This window comes from Tamandua tetradactyla, chromosome 11, assembly GCF_023851605.1.
Source record: "Tamandua tetradactyla isolate mTamTet1 chromosome 11, mTamTet1.pri, whole genome shotgun sequence".
NCBI lineage: Eukaryota > Metazoa > Chordata > Mammalia > Pilosa > Myrmecophagidae > Tamandua > Tamandua tetradactyla.
This window is the reverse complement of record NC_135337.1, coordinates 32617555-32640144: the sequence shown is the minus strand read 5'-3', so window position 1 is coordinate 32640144 and position 22590 is coordinate 32617555. Positions and strand designations below refer to the sequence as shown.

Sequence of the window (22590 nt, the reverse complement as noted above, 5' to 3'; positions counted from 1 at the left end):
AAAAGTGATTATACAATGTAGTAGGTTGAATTATGTACCCCAGAAATAAACATGGTTTTAATCTTAACCATTCCTTGCTGTGAACCTACTGTAAACAGGACCTTTTGAAAATGTTATTTTTAGTCAAGATTCGGCCCAATTCAATGAGGCTGGGTCTTAATCCCATTACTGGAGGCTTAATGAAGACAAAGCTACATGGAGGGGTAGAAGTAATTAGTCATGGGAACCCAGAAAAGAAAGGAAAAGATGCCATCATGTGTACTTCCATATGATGGCAGGGCCAAGGACCCAAGGATTGCTGGCAACCAGCCCTAGAATGCCACAGTCTTCACCGAGAAAGCACCGCTTTGTTGAAGTCTCAATTTTCGACATCAATTTCAGTCTTGTCTTATCCTCAAAACTGTGAGCCAATAAATTCCCATTGTTTAGCTAACCCACCGGATGGCATTTGTTTTAGCAGCCAGGAAATTAGGACATGAATTGTTCCTAAGGGGATCTAAGAAAAAGTCAGGGCTGCACGTGACAGTGGGGATACTTCTAGTATTCTCATCCTTACTCATAACATAGTCCTTTCTGTCTCTTTTGGGCATTATTTTAATTTACCCATTCAAGTTCCTTACAATTTCCATAGTAGACATCTTTCTTTCTTCTCACTTTGTTTAGAGACGTACTCTAATCATTCCTGTACAAACATTTTTAAAGAGCTGCTTAGGAAGGAAGATGAACCTCCTTTTTATGCCAGGTACTGTGCTAGGAGCTTTACATATCCTATCTTATTTAATTCTCCCTACCCCCAAAATAAGGAGTTATACATTATTATTCCTTTATTAGAGAAGGGGACCCTGAGGCTCACAGAAATTAACTAGCACATAAGAGAACTCACCATGTACAGGCAAGGATCTGAAGCTGAATGCTATAGATGAAATATTCTTTAAGAAACTCAAATACTTTGCTGAATGAATAATGAACGAACTTAGCTAAGCCTTGCAATAATTCAAAATGAGTACTATTGTCATACCTATTTTCCAGGTAATGAAACAGACTCAGAGTTCAATTAGTTGCCCAATATCTATTAGGATTAATGATAATTGAATTTGAATCCAGCTCTATCTGACACCAGAGCCAGGACCTTTTCCACTCAACCTCACTGCCTCTAAAGGAAATACTACAGATAAGATCACTCTAAAGCATTTCCCCCATTCTAAGCACTAACTTATGCCTTTCTCTTAGAGGGGACCTTATCCCCAGCACAGTCAGAATTCACATCTGAGACAGGGAATTAGGAAATCACGAAGCATGAAACTGATTGGGGGAATAAAACAGAACATCATGAAACATTACCTAATTGTTTAGCAATGTTGTCATGCATTGTCCAAAATTGGCCTGGAACAGGAGTCCAGCCAAAGAGAGGAATATAAACATCTCTTGCAGTGGAATGAGCAATCTCATTTCTAGCCTTTCTGATTCATATGGGAGGTGGGACATTCTAAGCGAACTCCATGACAGGCCGTGGGCCAGGCACACATATCCACGGAGAGAGAAAGCCACTTAAGGGTCAAAGCCAAAAGAACATTTATACAAGAATTCCAGCAGGGAATTAAAAAGTACCGTATGTTTCTGCCTTTCAAAGCATGATTCCCTTTCCTGTTTTTGTTATTCTGAAATTAAAAACATTTGGTTGGTGTGCCAGTCATTAAAGGCAGCAGACACCCCAGGTCATCAACACGCTTCGTGCCAGGCCAGGAAGGCAATCAAAGCATCTCTGACTGCAGAAAATCACCGATGGGCTGTGTGTTCAACACCAAATTAACGGATCACCATTACACATAATGGCTTATGGGATCCTCTCAAAGCTTCAAAAAAAAACCCCAACAGGAATTGAAAACTATTACTTTATAAATAAGATGTGTGTGCCCTTGGCTTTATATGCTGCCTCGGGCAAGGACTTTCACATGGCACTGCCTAAGGAATTGTTGGCTCTGTTTGCTGCTGTATTACAGAAGGTGCCATGAATGAACAAATAATACCAACTCCAACCTCTTCTAAAATACTGAGATTAAAAAAAACCCATCCCAACTGAATCAGTGCAGGCACTAAAAGAGTAATGAGCCACGATTTTTAAACAGACAACGCACAAAAATTGTGGTCTACAAGAGATGCTAAAGAGATAATAATCTTCTAAAAAATGGGGAGGGTGATTTTTTTTTTAAGTTTTAATATAATTTACTCCAATATTTTTTCAGCTAGTTATCTACCCAAACACATCTGATATACAATTTATTTTTACCAAATTTCAAAACTCAACTTTCCAGGAAGCTAGCTACCATTTGCCAATAATGCCAACCAGCTAAGCCTCTTAAGTATATTTCCTTCATGAAATATGGTCCTTAAGGTGCGGGCTGGGGTATATTTTCGTGGCATAGTTTCACTAACCTTTCCATTACTGGGAGTCTTTTTTCAGTGTTTCACCCTTAGAAATTAGAAGCAAGTGGCAGCAAGACATGCCAGTGTCTTGCCAGTGATATTTATCTCAAAACAAAAGTTTATGATGTGATCTGGGGTTAGCCTAATTTCCTATGCCTTTCCAAAGTGAGAGCTGATATCCAGGGCCAGGACCTAGAGATTCCACAAGTCTCTCAACCATGAAAGGTTTAATTATGTTCACTAATCTATGTTTACTATGACTATAAGTACATTAATGTATTTCAGGAATATCACAAAGGAGGTAACGGGGGCCCAGAGAAGTTAAGGGACTTGACCAAGTTTGGAGTTTATAAATGGCAGAGTTTAGATTCAAACCTAGGCTGTCTTGGTTTTTGGCGGGGACCAGAGTCCCCGCTTTTAACACCATGCCATTAGCCCTTGTCAGGAGAAGCCAAGGAGCAGCCTATTCTGCAAAGTGAAATATAATTGAGAGACCTCAGCGAGAGCCCAAAGAGGTAAATGCTACGAAAATAACACATATAAGCATAGCTTACATTATTGCCAATGATCAAAACAAAGAAATGCTCAATCAACTTACAATAACTCTCAGATTTCCCTTGACATCAAAGGATTTGATCACCCAGTTGACAGACTTTTTGCACTTCAAGATCAGGATGAGGTTTTTGACCACTTCAGGACCCTTTCGAGAAGGTCTTATGTCAATTATTATATCCACCTGGAAAGCACTACGAATGGAAAACAAAGGAAAAGTGAGGACCCAAATGCCAGAGAATTGCAACTATCTCCCCTCTTCCAAGTCTTCGTGTTTCCAGTGTCTGGCCAGTTGATTAAAAAGCTGGAGTTGAGCCCAGGCAAATGACATGTGCAAAACAGATTGTTATTGCACACATAACAAAATACTTTTATATAACAATAGAAATGTACGCCTGCTGATAATTAGCCACTAGAAATTTTCTCTTCTTTGAAAAAAAAAAAAGTGGTTACTTAATACAGCCACTGTTTGAAATGGACCTCAACAAACCAGAGGAATTTACTTTTGAAGGAGAATTGTCGCCCTTTCATTCAACCTTTAACACCTTCGATGTGTAACTTTCCAACTTGCTACATGCCCAAATTCCTTCAAAACCAGAAATGGGGAGAAGTTCGGTGAGAGAGGAGTGCAGGGAGTAGGGTGGTAAAAAAAAATTAGTAAATTTCAGAATCAAGAAGAGATAAAAGACTGGAGAATCCTTGACTTATATAAGTTTTGCTTAAGTCATTAACGTCATTAATGCTGAATCATATCTGCATTGCTTCCCCAAACTCGTGGCTATACAATTATTAAAATAAGGAAAACAGATGGTCAACGAAATGATTACTGGAAAAGTGAAGAACATGAACCAAATTTCTAAGAATTCAGTATAAAAGAGAATTTTTTTAAAACCATCAATAACATCTCTGTCATTATGAATTTAAGGGAAAAATCTTTATTTCCATTTTGGTTTTAAACACTTGTAAAGCATAAAGTGAATGGTCTACTCAAATGGAGTCTTAGGCTTAAAATCTAAGTGCGCTTGCCAGATTGCGTCTATTCCCATTCTCTTTTAATTTTCCACAAAATTCATTTTGTGGGACAGAGTGGAAACTTAGCAAAACCAGTGTGCAGTGTATTTGCTTTTTTTTCTTTTTTTGCATGGGCTGGCTCCAGGAATCGAACCCGCGTCCCCAGCATGGCAGGCGAGAATTCTGCCACTGAGCTACACCACCCATGTGTTTGCTCTTAAAATCTGATTAGAATTTTAACTTTTAAATCACTATGCAATATACACCTTAAAATTTAAGTCACTAGTCCACATGAAATACAGATTAAGTGCAAGAAGGGCTTATTTTCCCTTTTTCTTTTCTAATTCCTTAATCATTCTTTATAGGGAGGGTCAAATTTCCAGTTCAGGGATGAGGAAGCTGTGGGTGGGAAGAGAACAAGAACCCAGGGGAGAGGCACAGTATTGTATCCCATGTCTCTTTGGCATATATCACCAAAAGGGCATACACACACAGAATTTTAAAGCAAACAGTTCTGAACACAAGTGTCCTGAGGACACTATGAACAGAACTTTATTAAAAACAGAATGTTGTTAAAATTATAATCATTTTAAAAATACACATTTTATAATTTCCTTATCAGGAGTAATCTCAGTCAAAGGGGACAATAATAGAGTGAGATTAGTATCCAGAGGTCCAGAATAGACTTCAGGAGCTCAGCTGGAATATATGGGATCTAGAGACAGATGCAGAAAATAAATCACTGGTGCCTTTTACTCCCTTCTTCAAAGCTTCTGTGAACCACACACTCTAAATATCAATGGCTCCCCACATAGGAAAGACTGTTTCTCCCCCTGCCTCAAGTCAGCAGAGATCTTTCATCTCTTCTCAGTTCAGAGGAGAACCACACCCACCCGCACACACGCATTACCTGTAGGGGTTAGAGCTGGGGGTGAGTAACTCGATGATGTGCACCTCCTGATCCAGAGGCTGGCTGGACATCACACAGCCTTCCGCTGCTTTGGGCTGAAGGTACTCAGCTAGGTAATTGAGAGAAAGAAAATTCTTCCCTATGTTGCACATGGGAGGGAACACTTGATCTGCAAGTAAAGAAGCATAGGGCAATCCATCACACCACTCTGCTAAGTAGCAATCAGACTTAAAGGGAAGTAGGAGGCAATGAAACTGAGCAAGTGGACACAGGGAACCACAAACCCAAAGGACCCTTGTCTGTGAATTCCTCAGCACTGCCCTGAAATGCCTTTGTTATGGTCACCAGTGACCCCCTACTGATCAACTCTTGTGACCTCTTTTTGTCTAAATCCCTTCCTTTGCATCCAAAGTACTTCCTCTCCTTTCCATGAGACTTTTTTGTTCTCATTCATCTCTCCTGATTTAGCTACTAGTCTCTTTCACTTTCTGCTCCTCTTCTGAAAACCACTGATCCTCCATCTTTGAAGCACATCAGAACCCACCTGCTTAGACCCCACCCCTGAAAGTCTGGTTCAAAAGGTCTGGGTAGAGCCCGGGCAGCTTTCCTTTTTTGAAAAGTGACTTAGTTGATCCCAATGTGAATCAAGGCTAAGAATTTCAGTACCTCCTTCGATCTTTTTGTCTCTTACCTTCCTGGACACTCTCAACCACTCCTACCACTTCAACTTGTACCTGGATCGTGACTCCTCTTCTGCACTCCAGATCTGAATTGGCATCTGTCTACCAGGCATCTGCCACCTGAAACTCCTCTAAGCAATTCTCGGTCAACATAATAAAAAAATGAATCCACTGTCTATCCTACCCCTAAATCTGCCCCTCGTTGGATAGCTGGTACTTCAGTTAGTAGGTGTACCAGTCATCAAATTAGTTCTCAGGCCTGCCATGCAGAACTAATCATTCCCTCATATTTATTCCCCACAACACTTTACACCTTGTGGACTAAAGGTAGATACTGGGGGGAAACAGGGAGGGCAGAACGTCATTCTTCCTCACAATCTTTATACTGACAACTGATGTTGACATGGCACTTTACAGTTTATAAGGCACTTTCACAAACATTGTCCATTGTGCTGAGGGGCTACTCATCACCTCCACCGGGGAGAGCCCTGCAAACACCAACTCTGCAGCCACTCCCCCTTGAAACAGCACATGCTGGTTACGCAGCCCTACGCTTGATGGGATTTCCATGCAGTGGTTTAAATGTTTAAACAGAACTTGAAAGAAACTGCTGGCAGCGTGACAGCTGGGGCCAGTGTCAAGGAAGTTTTAGGCGATGCAGGCTTTTTTCAGAAGGAGTAATTAATTAGCCAGAGCCCAGGGATTTTAATGAAACAGATTTCTGCCTTTTTCATTTAATGGACATGATGCCAGGGTTCAAATCCACAAGCAGGTATCACTCGGGAATAAGGAATCAGCCCACAAAGTCCCAGGATTGGGTGGAAACTGCTCCCCACAGTTGTGTACCTTCCTTGTGCTGAGGTCACCAGCACACACTGCAGCATCACAACTCAAGGCACCATGAAGCCATCATCCAGCCCCACCCCCAGAACACTCACAAGGCCTTCAGCTGTACACTCTGGATTCTTCTCTAAAGACCCCCTCAGAGAGAAGAGCCCAGGGCTCACCGACTCAGGCTGCTGGAGCAGCAGCCCCTCCACATCTGCTAAGGGCTTTGCCAGATGAGCAGATGAGGTATGCACTCCCTGCAGCTGCAGGCCTGCGGATGCCTCCCCCAGATCACAGGATGGAAAATGATATTGGGACGACAGGGCTGAAATTAAACCAAGAATGAGAGGGTGTACATACAGGCCAGGAACAGCCCAGTCTGGAACTCAAGAGACTAGGAATCCTCCTGGGACTCTCTTCTGTATTTCCAGCTCAGAGGTGTGACTTGTTTGCATCTGGCATGTAGTAGGCACATGGTATAGATTTCCCAAATAGACAATAACAAAAACTTTACCCATGCTGTGAATCTGCTAAGCCACTAGGAAAGGTTTAATTTTTCAAAAGTCGATGTTATTAAGGGCTCAGGTCCCAGATGCCATTGTCACTAAGTTGAATGAGCTGATCGTTTTTTGTTGAGAGTTGGGGGTGGGGGTGCAGTTCTTTTTTCCCCCCAAATGACCTTCCACATGCCTGGCATCAAAACTTACACCAAGTGCCAAGGAGAAAGGAAACCACAAAGGGGAAACCCCGGGTAGAAACCTGGCTAGTTTGGGAGAAAAAAGCCACATGTTTATTTGTGTTTTAGGAAAGAACAGACAAATGACTTTGAGACCCAGAATGATAGGCTCTGAGAGCAGGAATGAGTATGGGAGGTAATGCCAACCCCTCGTTTCCCAGCGAAGAAAACTGAGGCTCCAGCGGTAATTAAAGGTGTTGGAGTACAAACTTCTCGGTCCTTTCATGCAGGTACACAGATTATAGCAGCCACTCGCAAGCTTCAGTTGGCATCAGAACCACCCGGCAGGCTCACGGCAACTCCCACTTCTGGCGTTTCTGCTTCAATAAGTGTGAGGCAGGCCTGAGAAGTGGCATTTCTAACAGGTTCCCAGATAATGCTGATGCCGCTGGCCCAGATACCCCACTCTGAGAACCGCTGCAGTTAGAGCAAAAGGAGGCTCTTGGCCTGGGATCCTTGGCCTCAAGGAGGGCAGAGCCAGGTCAGGCTGTGGGAAGACAGCTGAGGACGCCCACCCACCAGAATACGATCCACGATGATGCACAACGCGGCCTCGGGCCTGACAACCTAACCAAAGAGCCTCGCCTTTCCCAAATGCTCCTCTCCATCAGGGCGGACCAGTGACTCTTAAAGAATTGTGGCGGGAGTCAAATTTCTGAAACTCCAACAGTGTTAACCAAGGAGGGTATTCTATTTTTACTGGGCTGGACACCAGTCACTGTAAGTTTACTTCCCTCATCCAGTTTGTAGCATTGGGGGAGTCACTTATGCCCACTCTCGTGGGCGACTGCTGTGCTTAGATACTTACATACTGTCAAGAAAACAGTACCCAACTTTCTAAATGTCATGGTAACAAACTTTTACATTTTCACACATCCCAAGAGGTAGTCAACATTTGTTCACACTCTTAAGAGCTCTGCTCTAAAAATGCAGTCCATTGACCAGAGTTTAGAACCTTTATTAAAAGAGGTAATTTTCATTTAGCCTTTATTATTAGCTGCCAGAGTACCATTCATTTAGCTTTATCTTATGCTTCTTGACCCTAACTCTCATTTAAAACTCCTCTCTGGTGCTGCAAGAATGGGATATTCACATGGAAAAGAATGAAATGTGACCCCCACTGCACAGCATACCACCCGACCCTACCCCATCTCCTCAAAAAATATCAGGAAATAAGCATTACACAAAAGTCAGGAAACTTGGGTTTGAGTCCTGGCTTTGCCACTTGCCATAAGGTGGATTTTAGCAAGTTCACTTAACCCTCCATTAATTCCTCTATAAAACAGTGAAAATAATGTCTTCCCCCCTTGGATTACTGGGGGCTTAGTGGGGTGTGTGTGACACCACCTGCTGTGGCCCTTGAACATAGCACACACCCCTGCATCAGTCTTGTGGACACTTCTAAGTAGCCAATGCCCCTGTAAAGGTTAGGAAAAAGCACTCACTACCCCAGCCTGCCCTGCCACACTGTCTATGGAGGTGGTGAGAGTGGCTATAGAAGTCCACAGAAAGCAGCTGGACATTGAAGATCTAAAACAGTTTTCACACAATCAGCTGACTTTAACAAAGGCCCATACAGAAGCCACTAATGGGCATTTCAAAAATACTGATTAAAAAGGTTATTAATGAAATAACAGGCTTTCCAGATGGAATTACCAGCTAGCTATATCCCTCTACAAGGCAAGGAACTTAAAAATGGGCATCTCTTATCAAGGCCACGCAGTTTCTTTCTCCAATATTTGTCCTTACAATAGGCATTACTATCAAAAATACATTTAAACAATTTTCCTCTGCTACTGTCCAAAATTTAACTGATCTTTTCAGACCATAAATGGACATGCTTCAAATGTTTACAGGACAACAGACAGAAGGAAGTCCTAGCTGTTGATCTTTCTTGCCAACTCCTCCTTCATTCCATCAGGTATCACCTCCTTTCCCATGCGTTTATCTTCTTGCTTCTTCTAATTTCTGCGTATATGGACAAGTTGTCTTCTAAACCCACCACCACAAACACACCCTCTCCCGTACATGCTACTCCTCAAGTCTCACTTGGCCATCACCAGGGTTTTCTCAGAAGAGAATGGGAAGGAGGGGATGATGCGAGGGAGAAAGGGAGAGCAGGTGAAAATGGCCCCGCAGGTCCTTGCCAGCTCCCGCGTTCTGCAATTCCATGATTCCCTGCCCTAACCACCTGGTCTCGGGAAAGAAAACAATTGACTGCCATAAATCAGTCACTAACTGAAACCACATAAAATTTACCTTCTCCCACTTTAATATAAATGTTTCTTGCAATCTTGAGTTCTGTGAATGAAGTAACTGCTCCATACTCCTTCCGGGCCCAATTTAACAGCTGTTCATTTTCGTGGGGGAAGCTCCTTTCTTCTGTTTCTGCTGACAAGGAGAAGTTTCCGGACGAAAAGTGGACAATGGAGCCCTCAGACACCTAGAGGAAAGAGAAACACACATTTAATGAGGTACCCAAAGCTGAATTATAATTAGAGAAAGCACTTAACAGACAACTAATGTGCATTTGTCACCAATCTTCTTCCTTGTTAGGCAAGTAGGTCATCTTTTTTCAGCAACTGACTGTAGAAATAATCCAAGCCTGGTTCTCCCAGGTAATGGCAAAACGATCAGTGATGCAGGATTCCTTGTGAACTTTTAAAAAACTTCTGTGATGAGAGACTGAAGAGTGTATCATGACTAATCATAAGAATTATCATTGCTATTTTCTAGATACCTAAAGGGAAGGCAAATCTTTCAACTAATGTTTCAAGTCAGGAGGGAAAACATGTTGAGTGTTCTCAGGGCCTTGGAAAAGGTTCAGGATGAGGACAAGTGTCCCCAGCTCCTGCCAGCATCTAAGAATGACTTCCCAACCTTCCACAGCTATACCCTCTGTTAGAAGTCACCATAGCGGGGACCCAGCAGAGTCCCTTCAGTTTATGTTCTGCAGAGTTCTGAGATAAAAAGTATGGCCAGAGATTCCAGTCTTCTGCAGCATTACACTATTTTCATAGCAATGAGATAAATGTGCACAGCGGTTTATTTTGTAAGTCCCCAAATTCCTACAGATAATGAAGTCAAGTGGCAGTTAAACTGATCCTAATGAAACTTTCAGGATGATTTATGCATACCCTCACATTCTTGCTGGATGTATTTAGACCGATGCTGACCTAGCATATGATGGTGTATATATATATAGCACATACAAAGGAAGAAAATTAGTTGCTGCTGAAAACATACATGTCATCATTATTGGCTAGAACCTATGAAGTAAGTGATTTTACCAACGTCAGGATAAAATTTCAAAATATGAGCAAAGAGGATCACAAATTTCCAAATCATAGAACTATAAATGTCTTGTATTAATTGTCATATTAACTATTTAGCCTTCTTCTTTTTTTTTTTTTTAAATATAATAGCCAAACTAAAAGCAGGTTGAGGGCAGGGATTTTGGCATATGTTCCCTTCTATCACTTACAGAAGTGTTTTCAAACAATGGCCTTAACACACACAAAAAATGGCACTTACCCTAACTACTGTGTTGGATATAAGTATTTTCTGTTTAACTACATGTATGCATATTTTTTTAATGCTGATAAAGAAGCACTTTGCTTAATTGATTCCATGACCCACTCTGCTGTGGTTCTCAGTCTTGGCTGAAAACCAGAATCACCTGAAGAACTTCTAAATATTCTTATGTCCAGCCCACACCCCAGACCAATAAGGATCTCTGGGACAGGGCCCAGGCATTGTAATTTTTAAAGCTCCCCTGATAATTCAGTTGAGAACCACTGCCCTAATGGGAATGGAGTGATCCATCCTTTGAAAAACACTATTGTACGGTGGGCCCAGCGCACGGCACCTAGCAACTTCCTGTAACCAGTGGTTGTCAGTTTTGTCCCAAGAGGAGAAATGTGACAATATCTGAGGACATTTTTTGATGATCACTCCTGTTATCTCGTGGGTAGAGGCCAGGGATGCTGCTAAACATCCTAGGATGCACAGGACAGCCCCCACAACAAAAAATTCTCCAGTCCAAGATGTAAACAGTGCTGAGGCTGGGGAGCCCAGCTCTACACCTTGGACAGACTGAATATCCCTACCACCCAAAATGGGTTCCCAATTTGGACCCCCAAATAGACAGTCAATCTATGCTAGAAATCAGACTGTTAAGTACTTAATAAAGAATAAGAGGACCTTTATGATTTGTTTTGGCTTGGGAAGAACTGATCATTAATAAGCCATGTATAAACAATGATGACTCCTAACAATAGCTACCATTTATTGCACACCTACTATGTAGCAGGTATCACAAAGTGCTATTAAGTAGAATAATGCAATGTATAAATGTCTTTTATAAGCAAAACCAATGGAGAACGTTTAGCTCTGACTTCGTTTTGACACTGCCTGCATAAGAAAAAGTTCCTGAGCCTTTTTACCTGCCACACAATAACCCTGTATAACTTCTCAGAGGCTTAACTATTCATCAAGACTGAACGGCAAACAACGTCTATCTCATTTCCTGACTTTAACACTGCAGTAAAATCTTCTGTACAGTGAAAAGCACTTGTACTGAAAGTCATTTTTATCAAGCCTATCACTAAAAAGAAAAAACAACAAGAGTCCAGAGACCTTTATCCCACTGCCAGCACCGTGCTGAATGTTTTGGCGCATGTCCATGGATGATCTGCTTCTTCTGTTCTCATTCATGTTACCTCCATAAAATAAAATCCTCGGATTTTAAATACAGCATTCACAGAGCACTTTTTTTTTTTTTCCACAGTGGAAGGAGGGATATGTCATCCTGGTGCATGCCAGAAGGAAGAAAACGGGCAATGTAAATAAGAAATAGGGATCCACTTCAGAATCTACCCTGAAATTCTCAAAAAGAGATACACCCCTAAGCTAATGCTTTGAGAAGAGGCAACATCTGGCCGATTCCTGCACACGCCACCAACCCTGCTCAGGCCCGCCTTCTCCTGGGTCAGGATCATCGCACACTCACGGCTGAGGAATTTGGAAATGAAGTTAACTGCCACTCCTCAAGCTCATTCCAATAAGAAGAGAGCAAAGCTGCCAGGGGCAGTGAAGTGTCCCTGACTTCAGGTCAGTGGAAATTTTCTGCTTCAGCGAGGGGTTAGTCAGACCGCTCCCCCTGACCACCAACTCTTCCAGCTCTGACAAAGCTGATATCTGACAAAGGCCGGCCCAGCCCCCACCATGTTTTAGAAGGTACTGTTCAGATGCAATTTCCATGTGATTCTCGGGGAAACTGGTGAGGTAGACTACAGCAGAGAGAAGGAAACAGAGGTTCAGAGAGGTTAAAGGCCTGCCCAAAGTCAGAGATCCAACAGTTGGGCAAGACCAGAACACAAAACTGCTGAATCTGATCGCAGCTGGCCTCTGCTTGAATCCTTCCAGAAAGATGATGTGCTGAGGGCTCAAGACAGATTTTGGCTCTTACTTTCTACATGGAAGATTGTCTTCCATTCACTAGTCCTAGCTGTGCCTTTCAGACCGAAAAATTCTTTCTTCTTTCTTTCACAATACCAACCTTCAAATGTTTAAGATGTCATTGAGCCTGATCAAGTCTACAGGGCAATACCTCCAACTCCCTCAACTCTTCCTCAGAAACTATGGGTGGCAGATCCTCACCAGCATGGGCTCTGAAACACGGTGCCTGGCACAAGACATGGGATTTCCAGGTGTGGTATGAACAAGTGTAATTTTGTGAATCTGTTACCTCTACTGATGTGGATACTGCATGAGGCCCAAGACCACATGAGCTTTTTAACATCAGATGAACCTGCTATTATCTCACGTTCATTAATTTATGCTTTAAACATATTTCTAACAAATATTTATTGAGCACTTGCCTACTCTGTGCCTAGTTGTTCTAGGTGCTGGGGACATAATCGAGAACATGACTATCCTCATGAAGCTTATCATCTACTAAGGGAGACACGGAAACAAAATAAATAGGTAAATATATATAATATGGTCAAGAGTGCTGCGGAGAAAAATGAGTTGAGGTGAAAGGAGAGGGGTATGATACTTTAAAATAATGTGCTGGGGAAAGCCTAAGGCAGGCGCTGAGAAGAAAGATCACGAACAGGGAGCCATGCGGGTATTAGGGAGAAGGGCATTCCTGCTGGGGGTAGGAGTGGGTGGAAAGGCCTGAGGCAGGAATCTGCCTGGCAGGTGAATGAAGAATGGGGAGGCCAGAGTGGCCCGAGCCCAGGGAGTGAGGAGGAGAGTAGTAGGAGAAAAGGTCACATCATGGAGGACACAGGTGCAAGAGAGCCTTGTAGACCACAGAAAGAGTGCAGTATTAGTCTGGATGAGGCAGGCTGCCACTGAGGTTGGTTAAAATCACTGACAAATGTAGAAAGGGATCACTCCAGCTGCTATGGTGAGTCTAGATGGGAGGGGGACAAGGATAGGAGCCCGGTAACAGACTTTTGTAATAAGCCAGGCAAAATGGTGATCGAAGAGATGATGATACCTAAATTGCTGGGTCTTTATTTTATCAGTCAAGGCTCTTTTGTCCTTCCCTTACACCAGCAATTTTCTTAATATAAATACAAAGTCATACATGTTCTTTAGACCCATATTTCAAGCTATAGAGATGACTTAAAAATCAGTATTCTGTTAGCTGTATATATCTGTAAATCTCACATGCATGACTTCTATATTTTCATCTAAACCTCTGAGAAGTTCAACAAGACTAAACTAAGGTCGGTTGACTTACAGGTTCACTTCCAGGCTTACCTGAGTACACTGAACAGCACTTGCTGGAGCCTGAGGTTGTTCAACCACGTATAAAGCTACCCTACAGAACTGTCTTCAGCTCACATGTCCTCTTCTTGTCATGAAGGTGGCATCCTGGAACCAGCCAAGAGCCCTGCTGAATAAAGACATGACATATTTATGTCATGTCTCTATTCTACCTGCCCACACCCCAGTCCCTGCCTAATACCCATGGTTTAGTCTGATCATTAGAGTCTGGCCTGGGTTAAAGTTTGTGAAAGAACATAGGATGTAAAAAGAATAGCAAAAAATAAGTAAAATTTAAAAAATAAGAAATAGGAAGGAAATAAGAGTTTTTCTAATGCAAGGAGGGGTTGTAATCATTAGCTTTAATAAGTACTGCATGAGTCAATGGTAAACTGTTAAAAGTATTTTAAAAGCAAGGATTTTATATTTGGATGACAGATGCTTTCTAAAGCTGTTTATTCCACCCCCCATCCTCTACCGTGACTACAGCTTCTGTCATGCTACTATCCCATTTCTGTCTCAACCAAACATAGAGAAACTTCTTCCCTACCTCCTGGCCTCCAGTCCTGTCCCCCTCTCTAGTCCTCCTCCACGCTGTCACCTGAGCTATCTTTCTAAAATGTAAATACATGATGACACAGGTTAGAATCTAAGCATCTTAATGTGCCATGTGGCCTCTGCCTGCCACACTGTCCGCCACTCTCCACACACCCCACGAGCTACCCTGAACCACTCACACTCCATGCGGCTTCACACTCATGGGCCTTTTTACATCCTACTCCCCTGCCTCAGCTGCTCTTTCCTGCCTTGCTCACCTGACGAGCTGCCCCTCACCTTCTCTATGAAGCTTCCCAGCCTCCCTTTTTCTCCTCAGGCTGGAGCACCCACTGGGGGTCTTGTATAAACCTCTAGTCCAGCCCCTCTCTCACATGAGGTGCTGTTATTTGTCAGGGTATCTGCTGCCCTCACTTGAAAAAAAAATACCACCTTGAAGGGCCAAGAAAGCACCTTGTTCATTTTGGATCTCCTGGGCCTAATGCCGTGCTTGGCACAAAGCAGGGACTCAGTAATTGCTTGTTGAATGAGAGCTCAAGCCTCTTACTTACAAGAAAAGATATGTCATAATTTATTCATTCCTGCAACCAAATCTCCTTAGTTCCCTCACTCTCCAGTAAATGATCATTCGACTTTAAAGATAATGATTTAATTTTTCACCTAACTCCACCTATAAACCAACTATTAAACATATTTAGTAGTTCCATGTCTTCCCCCACAACCCACTAAACTTTCCTCTGACCTGTTAATTAAAACCCACTCCTCTGACATTGCCTGACATGACAAATGTCTTCCTGTGGGAATGAACTGAACGCTGAACTCCAAGAATCCCCATTGGTAGCAAGGGTCTGTTGATGGGGCAGCTATGAAGTATTTCACTCTCTAACAAATCCTGGGATGGGCTGGGATACACACTAAGCCATCTCCTCTCCAGGAATGCTCTTCCGTACTTGAACCATGCACAATATTTGTATTTTAAATTCTGGTTATGCTACCAGACTTTTTTAAAGAGCAGAACATTACTCTATCTGCCAGTGCTGGGAGTTTTATTACAAGAACTTACAGCTGAGCAACAAGAGCCAAATTTATTATTTTTTCTGGATGGGATTCAACAACCTCGTCCAAACGAGCATGAAAAAAGCAAAAGAGGCAACCAGCAGTTTTGTTTCTACACCTGCATTTAAGCTTTAACTCTTAAAGTTCTAAGCAGATCCACTGAAGACTTATGACTGATTTCCTAAGCTTGAGCAAAGTGAACAAATCCTAGCAGGCACCATTTTCCTGGAACTGAGGTTTTAACACTTATCTCAACACATCAGCTGACTCAGAGGTCCTGCGGGTTGCATCACAGTCTCTTCCTGGGCCTCCTCCAATTTGGTTTGGTCTTTGGTGAAGAGAAAGACGGAAACTTTGCTATTGTTAAAGCCACCCTATAAAGTCTCATCTACTCCTCTCTCCATTCTCCTGCCTCCTTGACACCCCCCAAAAAGAATGCTCCCAAATGCTCCTGATGAAACTTCAAGCCCCAAGATCAAAGTCGGCAATTACATTTCATCTTAAGTTTCACCTCATCTCCTTCAAGTCTACTCCAATGTAACCTTCTCAATGGGACTTATTTAAAATTACAACCCAACCTCCCAGCTCTGACTCCACCAATCCTAACCATACTCCTCAAACTTGCTCTACATTTGCTTTTTCCTATAGTACTTGTCACCTTCTAAAATACAATAACATTTATGTACTTGTTATGGTTACTGCCCATCTCCTCCCACTGGAAAGTAAGTCCTTCAAAGGCTGGGATGTTAGTCTGTTTTCTTCATAGGTATATCCCCACCACCTAGAACAGTGTAGGTCCCAAAATAGGCAGTCAATAAGTGTTTGTTTAATGAATGAATGAATCTTGAGGTCCAATTAATTGGCAGTGCCTACGTGAAGAGAATGTTCTGTGCTGAGAATGATTTTGAGGTCATATTCACGAGCAGTGGAGAAATGAGAGAGTGACACAATCAAGCTTTGCCAGGGTTTTGGAGAATGCCCCTCTTGCTCCAGATCCATCCTGTCCAAGCAGTAGCCACTAGCCATGTGTCACTGTCAAGCAACCGAAACGCTGCAAATCTAAGTGGAACTGGGTTGTAAATGTAAAACACACACCAGATTTCAAAGACTTGGTACAAGATGAAACTAAAATAGTTCATTGCTACTTTTTACACTGACCACATGTCTAAAGGATATTATTTTGGGTTTAATGAGTTTGATAAATATATCTTTAAAATTAATTTTACCTATTCCTTTTTATGTTTCTAAATGTACTAATAGAAGTTTTATGATCACCAGTATGATTTGCTTTAAATTTCTATTGGCCAGAGTTGCTCTAGGTCCTCCTCCAATATGATCCTAAGGAAAGAACAGGTTTATGAACTGAGGATGTGCATCCATCCATCCACTTCTTATTCTAGCCACATAACACAATCAATGTCAAGAAGATACCTCAAGCCCATTGCTCCTCAAAGCATAATCCTCCAACCAGTGTATCATCTGGAGGCATGTTAAAATGCAATTCCCAGGTGGTGTAGGAATATAGGGTCCAGGAACTGCATTATAAAACTCCCCTCCCTGCACGTGACTCTTCTCACCCTACCCCATAGATTTCTATGCACATCTGCGGACCACTGCTCTAGACCAAAGAGGCAAATATTATTTAAACTGCAAATAAAATCTTTGTAAAAGCTTGAAGGAGACTGTTCAGACAGCAAGCAAGAATTTCCTCCCCTGCCCTGGTGAAAAAAAATGCCAAGACTGAGTCTAAAGCCAAATTCTGGATGGAGTCATCTTCTTACACATCTAAAAAGAAAGAAATGGGCCTTGTGAAATAAGAGAAGCCATACCGCCTCAACAATAAAGAAAAGCCTGCTGAGATCTCAGAGGAAAATCTGTTCCAGGAAATACACACACACACACACACACACACATACACACACACACGCGCGCACACACAAACATAACAGCTCTACCAAGGTCCATTTGGAGCTTGACGTCTCGGTTGGATGAGGGTCTGCTATTCAGTTACAGCTCCTTGTGACTGCCCTAAGCCATGCACACACACCCAGCTTCACACTTTTACATGTCTTTGGTACTGGTGGAAGCTCAGCAGTTGCACAATCAGGCTCAGCTCCTTTCTCTCTTCTGGCCGGTGCTACACCCAACTTTTGCTATTCCTATTCCTTTTCACTGACTTCCCCACAGAAAAATCTCTTCTTTGGAGTTGTCTATTTAGGAAAATAGAAAGATCAAAACAGAAAAAAAAATAAAGCAAAGAAAAAATACATTGATATTTCAGAAACACCTGCCATGCCAAGAATTTGCATTCAATTTTAAGGGGAAAAAGACATATGGTAAAGCAGAATGGGCATTTCTCTTGAATTTAGTTTATGTTTAAGTAAGACCTAGGCAGATTAGCCCTATAACTCATACCAGTCCCCACACATAAAGGCATTAAGGAGATTATGTTTTGATGTATATTTTGTGCACACAAAGTCCAGCAAAAACAAACTCATATAAAAAAATGGAACAGTATTGAAATATTTACCTCCCGAAAGAGGATTGAGCACTACATTCTGAATTCCTGGGAGGACTGGGCTTGCCTGTTTCTTCTAAAGCCACATGATGTGAAATGTGAGCTGAAATATGTTTTCTATTACCATCTATCACGACTCAATGTTTAAAAAAAGAGTTTGCTTTAAAGAAATAATAACTTCCATGCCCATGAACTTACATTTATAATTTGCAAAGCTACATATTCATGAGCCATGGGATTATGGTATCTGCCAATTATGCATTCACGAAACACAAATCCATGCAACCATTTTTAAATTCTTGGGTGTTTTTATTTCTCCCTATGCCCATATTACTTTCTCTCAGTAAAATGGCTTAAAATTTATTTGACCATTAATTTTTCTCAAAACATTCTTAATGATCATCCTCTGCTTTTAATTTGTATTCTTGCTGAAATAAAAAGGACGAAAGGATTGAACTGCCCTCTGTTCGAACACCCGACATGTTTACACATGTTCAAGAAGAAAGCTCTGAGATGCTCCCCTCTGAAGATAAACATGCACAAACTTGAACATGCGCCAGTACAAAAGCAATACTCCAATCTCTCATGGAAACATTACAAGAATGATAGTACATGTCAGTGTGTATATACACAAAGAGAAGCAAAGATCTCACTCCATCTGAAAGATTAGCTCAGTCCCCACAGGTTAACAAATTAACGAACCATGAGCAGCTTTAAAATGTAGCATTTTCCAAAGCAGAATCCCAGGCCACCCAGCAATTGCCCACAGACTTAAAAAATGATCTCCCCAGTCTCCTAAATGTGCCCTTTCTCTCATCTTCCAATGTGAGCATCATATTAGGAGCAGCTTGTCCCAAAACTCAAAGTACACTTGCCAGCTACTTTAAGGGTATTATTATTTTTATCAGGAAAAAAAATTAAAACATAGGCATCATTACTATTACTTGCTGTATTCCTGGATCTATTTCTGCGTCCCCCAATTGTGTTTCTGGGGAATCCCTCAATATAGAGGACTCATTTTTTAAAGTTACATCCAATTGGCCTACCCAGGTTCAAGGGCACAAACTAAGTTTTAGAAGCATCTGGTTCCAAATAGAGTCCTAGAACTCTTTTTAGAGAGTTTGTCTTTGTTGAGGCTGATTAAGTTCTATTTCACAGACAAAATAACTGAGGCTCAAAGAAGCTAAAGGATCTGTCCAAGGCATAGTCCTAGTATGTAGCAGAGTTGAAAACAGAACCAAAGACCTCGTTTCTCACTCCAGAACTCTTTCTATTCTGCAGTCAGTTTCCAAACTCAGAGAAGTCGAGTATGGTAGACCAGAGCCCCACCTCGTCCTCGTAAGAGAATGCTTAAAGATAATCATCAAAAAGGTTCTTACCGAACACTTACAAAGGGCACATTACATAGATTCTGAATTCTCACGTATTACAACTGAAGAAACTGGGGCTCTGGGGCAAGGTGAAGTATCAGGTTACACCGTGCTAACCAAAGACAGAGTGTAAATTCAAACTTTCGTCTGCTGGAATTAAAAAACTATGCTCTTTCCACTAGGTGCTGAGGGTGCCTGAAAAGACTGTTCCCCTTGGTGAAGAAACCAGCTTGCAGGGAGGTAAAACCCTGGGTAGCAAGCCAAGGTCTCTACTAGGACCTGTGGGCAAATGCAAAAGTCTCCAGGCTTTTAAAGAGAACAAAAGGGAGAAGCAATAAAGCCAAGCAGGGGTTATTGCCTTCCTCTGCCTCTTGTACAAAGATTATTGCTCCTTTTGGATTTTTTCCTTCTTTCTCCTCTTCCCCAACAGCCTGAGTTGCTGTGCTGGAGAAAGTGAAGGAGAAAAGGAACGAAAGCAGCAGACTGAAATTGTAATGACTGTTACAGAAGCAAAACAATTACTTGGCTGGAAAAAGAGAGATGTGGTTATAGTAAACAAAGGCAAAGAACTGCCCACATATCCTAAAGGAGTTGTAGAGGGACTATACAGGATACCAAATGGCAAGAATATCAGACTGTCTATATTAAAAACTTAAAATGATTGTGGGATGGTCGATTTTTAATTGTCACTTTGGCTAGTCTATAGTCCCCAGTTATTCTATCAAGCACTAACTAGTGTTGCCATGAAGATATTTTGTGAATGTGATCCAAGTCCACAATCTGTTGACTTTAAGTAAGGGAGATTATCCCAGATACTTTGGGTGAACCTGATTCAATCAGCTGGAAGGCCTGAAAGGGGAGGCAAGGTTCCTGGAGAAAGAAGAAAGTCCACCTGTGGATAGCAGCTTCAGCTCGCGCTCAAGAGTTCTAGCCTACCCTTGCTTATGGTCTGCCCTATGGATTTCTGACTTACCTTGCCAGTGCTCACAATTACATGTAACCCAAATTCCTTGCAATAAATACCTTAATATATATCTTCTACTGGTTCTGTTTCTTTGGTTGAATCCTGACTACTACCACTTCTGTGAATGGCTGATACAAGCCCCAGGAGAAATGTGTTGCATATTATGGCCCAGCAACCACAGATCCAAGAATAGTCTGGGGGAAAGGCGGAGAAAACATTCTAAGGGACATTTCCTTAGGGGCATGATGGAGATGGGGCCTCTAACACAAAACCACAACTTAAAACCCACTCCAAATTTACTAAAATTAGCTAACACTCAAGCCAAAGCAGGGTCATCTTAGCAAGTCACATTCATGTGCCCACCTCCCCTTTGCAGTCTACACTTATCAATCTCTGTCAAAGACCAAAGTGACTTTCTGTGCCAAAGCCAAGAAGGTTGAACTGAGCACATTTAATGTCATACTAAAGAAGAAATGATCCTCAGTGGATCAAGCACAGATGCAGATAATAAGCAAGGCCTCTTGGTAGAGCTGGTCCAGATATGGTCCAAGCAGAACACCCAGAGGAAAAAGCTTATTGGGAAAGACCAAGTTTCAAAATCCTTACTCAAATAAAATATCTGCATGACCTAGATCCACTGCTGAAACAGGCCATTTACAGCATACTTTGCTAAAATAAGACCAGATTGGCAATTCCACTCTAGTTCCTTACTTGGTCAGGTGGAGTTGATGCCCTGACTTGGCTCTAAGGGTTCAATGCTGAAGCCTTGTCCCTGGACAATCATTAGTGGCTCCAAGCTGGAGACCAAGATTATGGATGCCATCACAGTCACAAACTTGAGCCAGGCAATATAACAAATCCCACCTCAGGCTCTCATTTATCATTCTGGAAAGTTTAGGGCTCCAGGATCATGTCTGTCCTTCAGGAGGTCACTTTCCTTGCACTATGACTAAAGGATAATGGCAGGGGCTCCAAACAAAGGGGAAAATGGGCTCAAAACACCCAAGAGTTTAATCATTCTTAGACTGTGATTTTTTAAGGTGGCAACTACCTGGCTAACTTTCAGTCTTTGGGAGGGCAGCTACTGACACTATTTCAGATGTTTAACACAGTGTCCAGGAATATTATTATATGGCATCAGATATGATCATGGTGCCTCCAGCATATAAACTTCAGGGAAAGTCATCTAACCTAAAAACTTTCTTCTGCAAAAAGGGGAGCACTGCACCAAGTGGCAATGGGCAATTAAAATCCAGCAAGCCTAGATGCACTCTCTTAACTTTGCTCAATCTCAAGATCAAATGTGCAATGTGACACACAGGAGGAAAGCAGGGAAAATCTAGCTCAAACTAATCTCTAGCATTAAGAAAAAAGATATTTGCATTTATCGAAGACTTATTATGTGCCAGGCACTATTCTAAGCACTTTAATGAGTCATAGCCACCATTTATTAGCTATGTGACCTTGCACAAGTAACACTCTTTGTCTCAACTCATTCCTGTTAAAATGAGGCTAATGATGGTAGTACCTAACTTCATAGGGTATTATGAGGATTAAATAAATTAATATACGTGCAATGTTTAAAAAAGTTCCTCATGTATGGCACACGTGGTAGGTGCTTGTTATATATCCTTGCAACAGGCCATGAGGGTTGTCTGACAGATTTTGTCTGATAGATCTTCATTGTCTGACAGATCTACGATTCATAGCTCACTGTGAGAGGATCTCTGCCTCATTGTCTGTGATGGTTAATTTCATTCATCAACTAGGCTAGGTTATGGCACCAAGTGGTTTGGTCAAGCAAACCCTGGCCTGATTGTTACTGTGAGGGTATTTCATGGATAGTAATCATTCGTCAGTTGATTTCATCTGTGGTCGATTACATCTTCAACCAACAAAGGAGACTGTCTCCAACAATAAGAGAAGCCTCATCCAATCAGTGGAAGGCCTTAAACTGAGAACTGAGTATTTCAGCAATCAGGAAGAGGATCTATTTCTACTTCAGCCAGCCAGCTTCTCCTGGCTGTTATTCAATGGCACCTTCATTGAGTTTCCAACTTGCAGCCTGCCCTTCGGAATTCAGACTTGCCAATCCTCATGGTCACATGAGCCAATTCATATAATAATTCTCTCTCTCTCTCTCTCTCTATATATATATATATATATCTTGTTGGTTCTGTTTCTCTGGAGACCCTCAAGGGTT

General features: G+C 41.9%; 1 protein-coding gene across 3 annotated transcripts in view; it reads right to left on the bottom strand.

The window, feature by feature from the left end:
- The window catches only part of TGFBR3 (transforming growth factor beta receptor 3), a 206118-nt gene that overhangs the window by 39872 nt on the left and 143656 nt on the right, over positions 1-22590 (bottom strand). For all 3 annotated transcript variants that reach the window (XM_077120291.1, XM_077120294.1, XM_077120293.1), the window contains exons 5-7: positions 9401-9584; positions 4898-5066; positions 3023-3170 (exon numbers count right to left, since the gene is read on the bottom strand). In XM_077120291.1, the coding sequence (XP_076976406.1) occupies positions 3023-3170; positions 4898-5066; positions 9401-9584 (501 nt within the window). The remainder of the gene's footprint in view (positions 1-3022; positions 3171-4897; positions 5067-9400; positions 9585-22590) is intronic.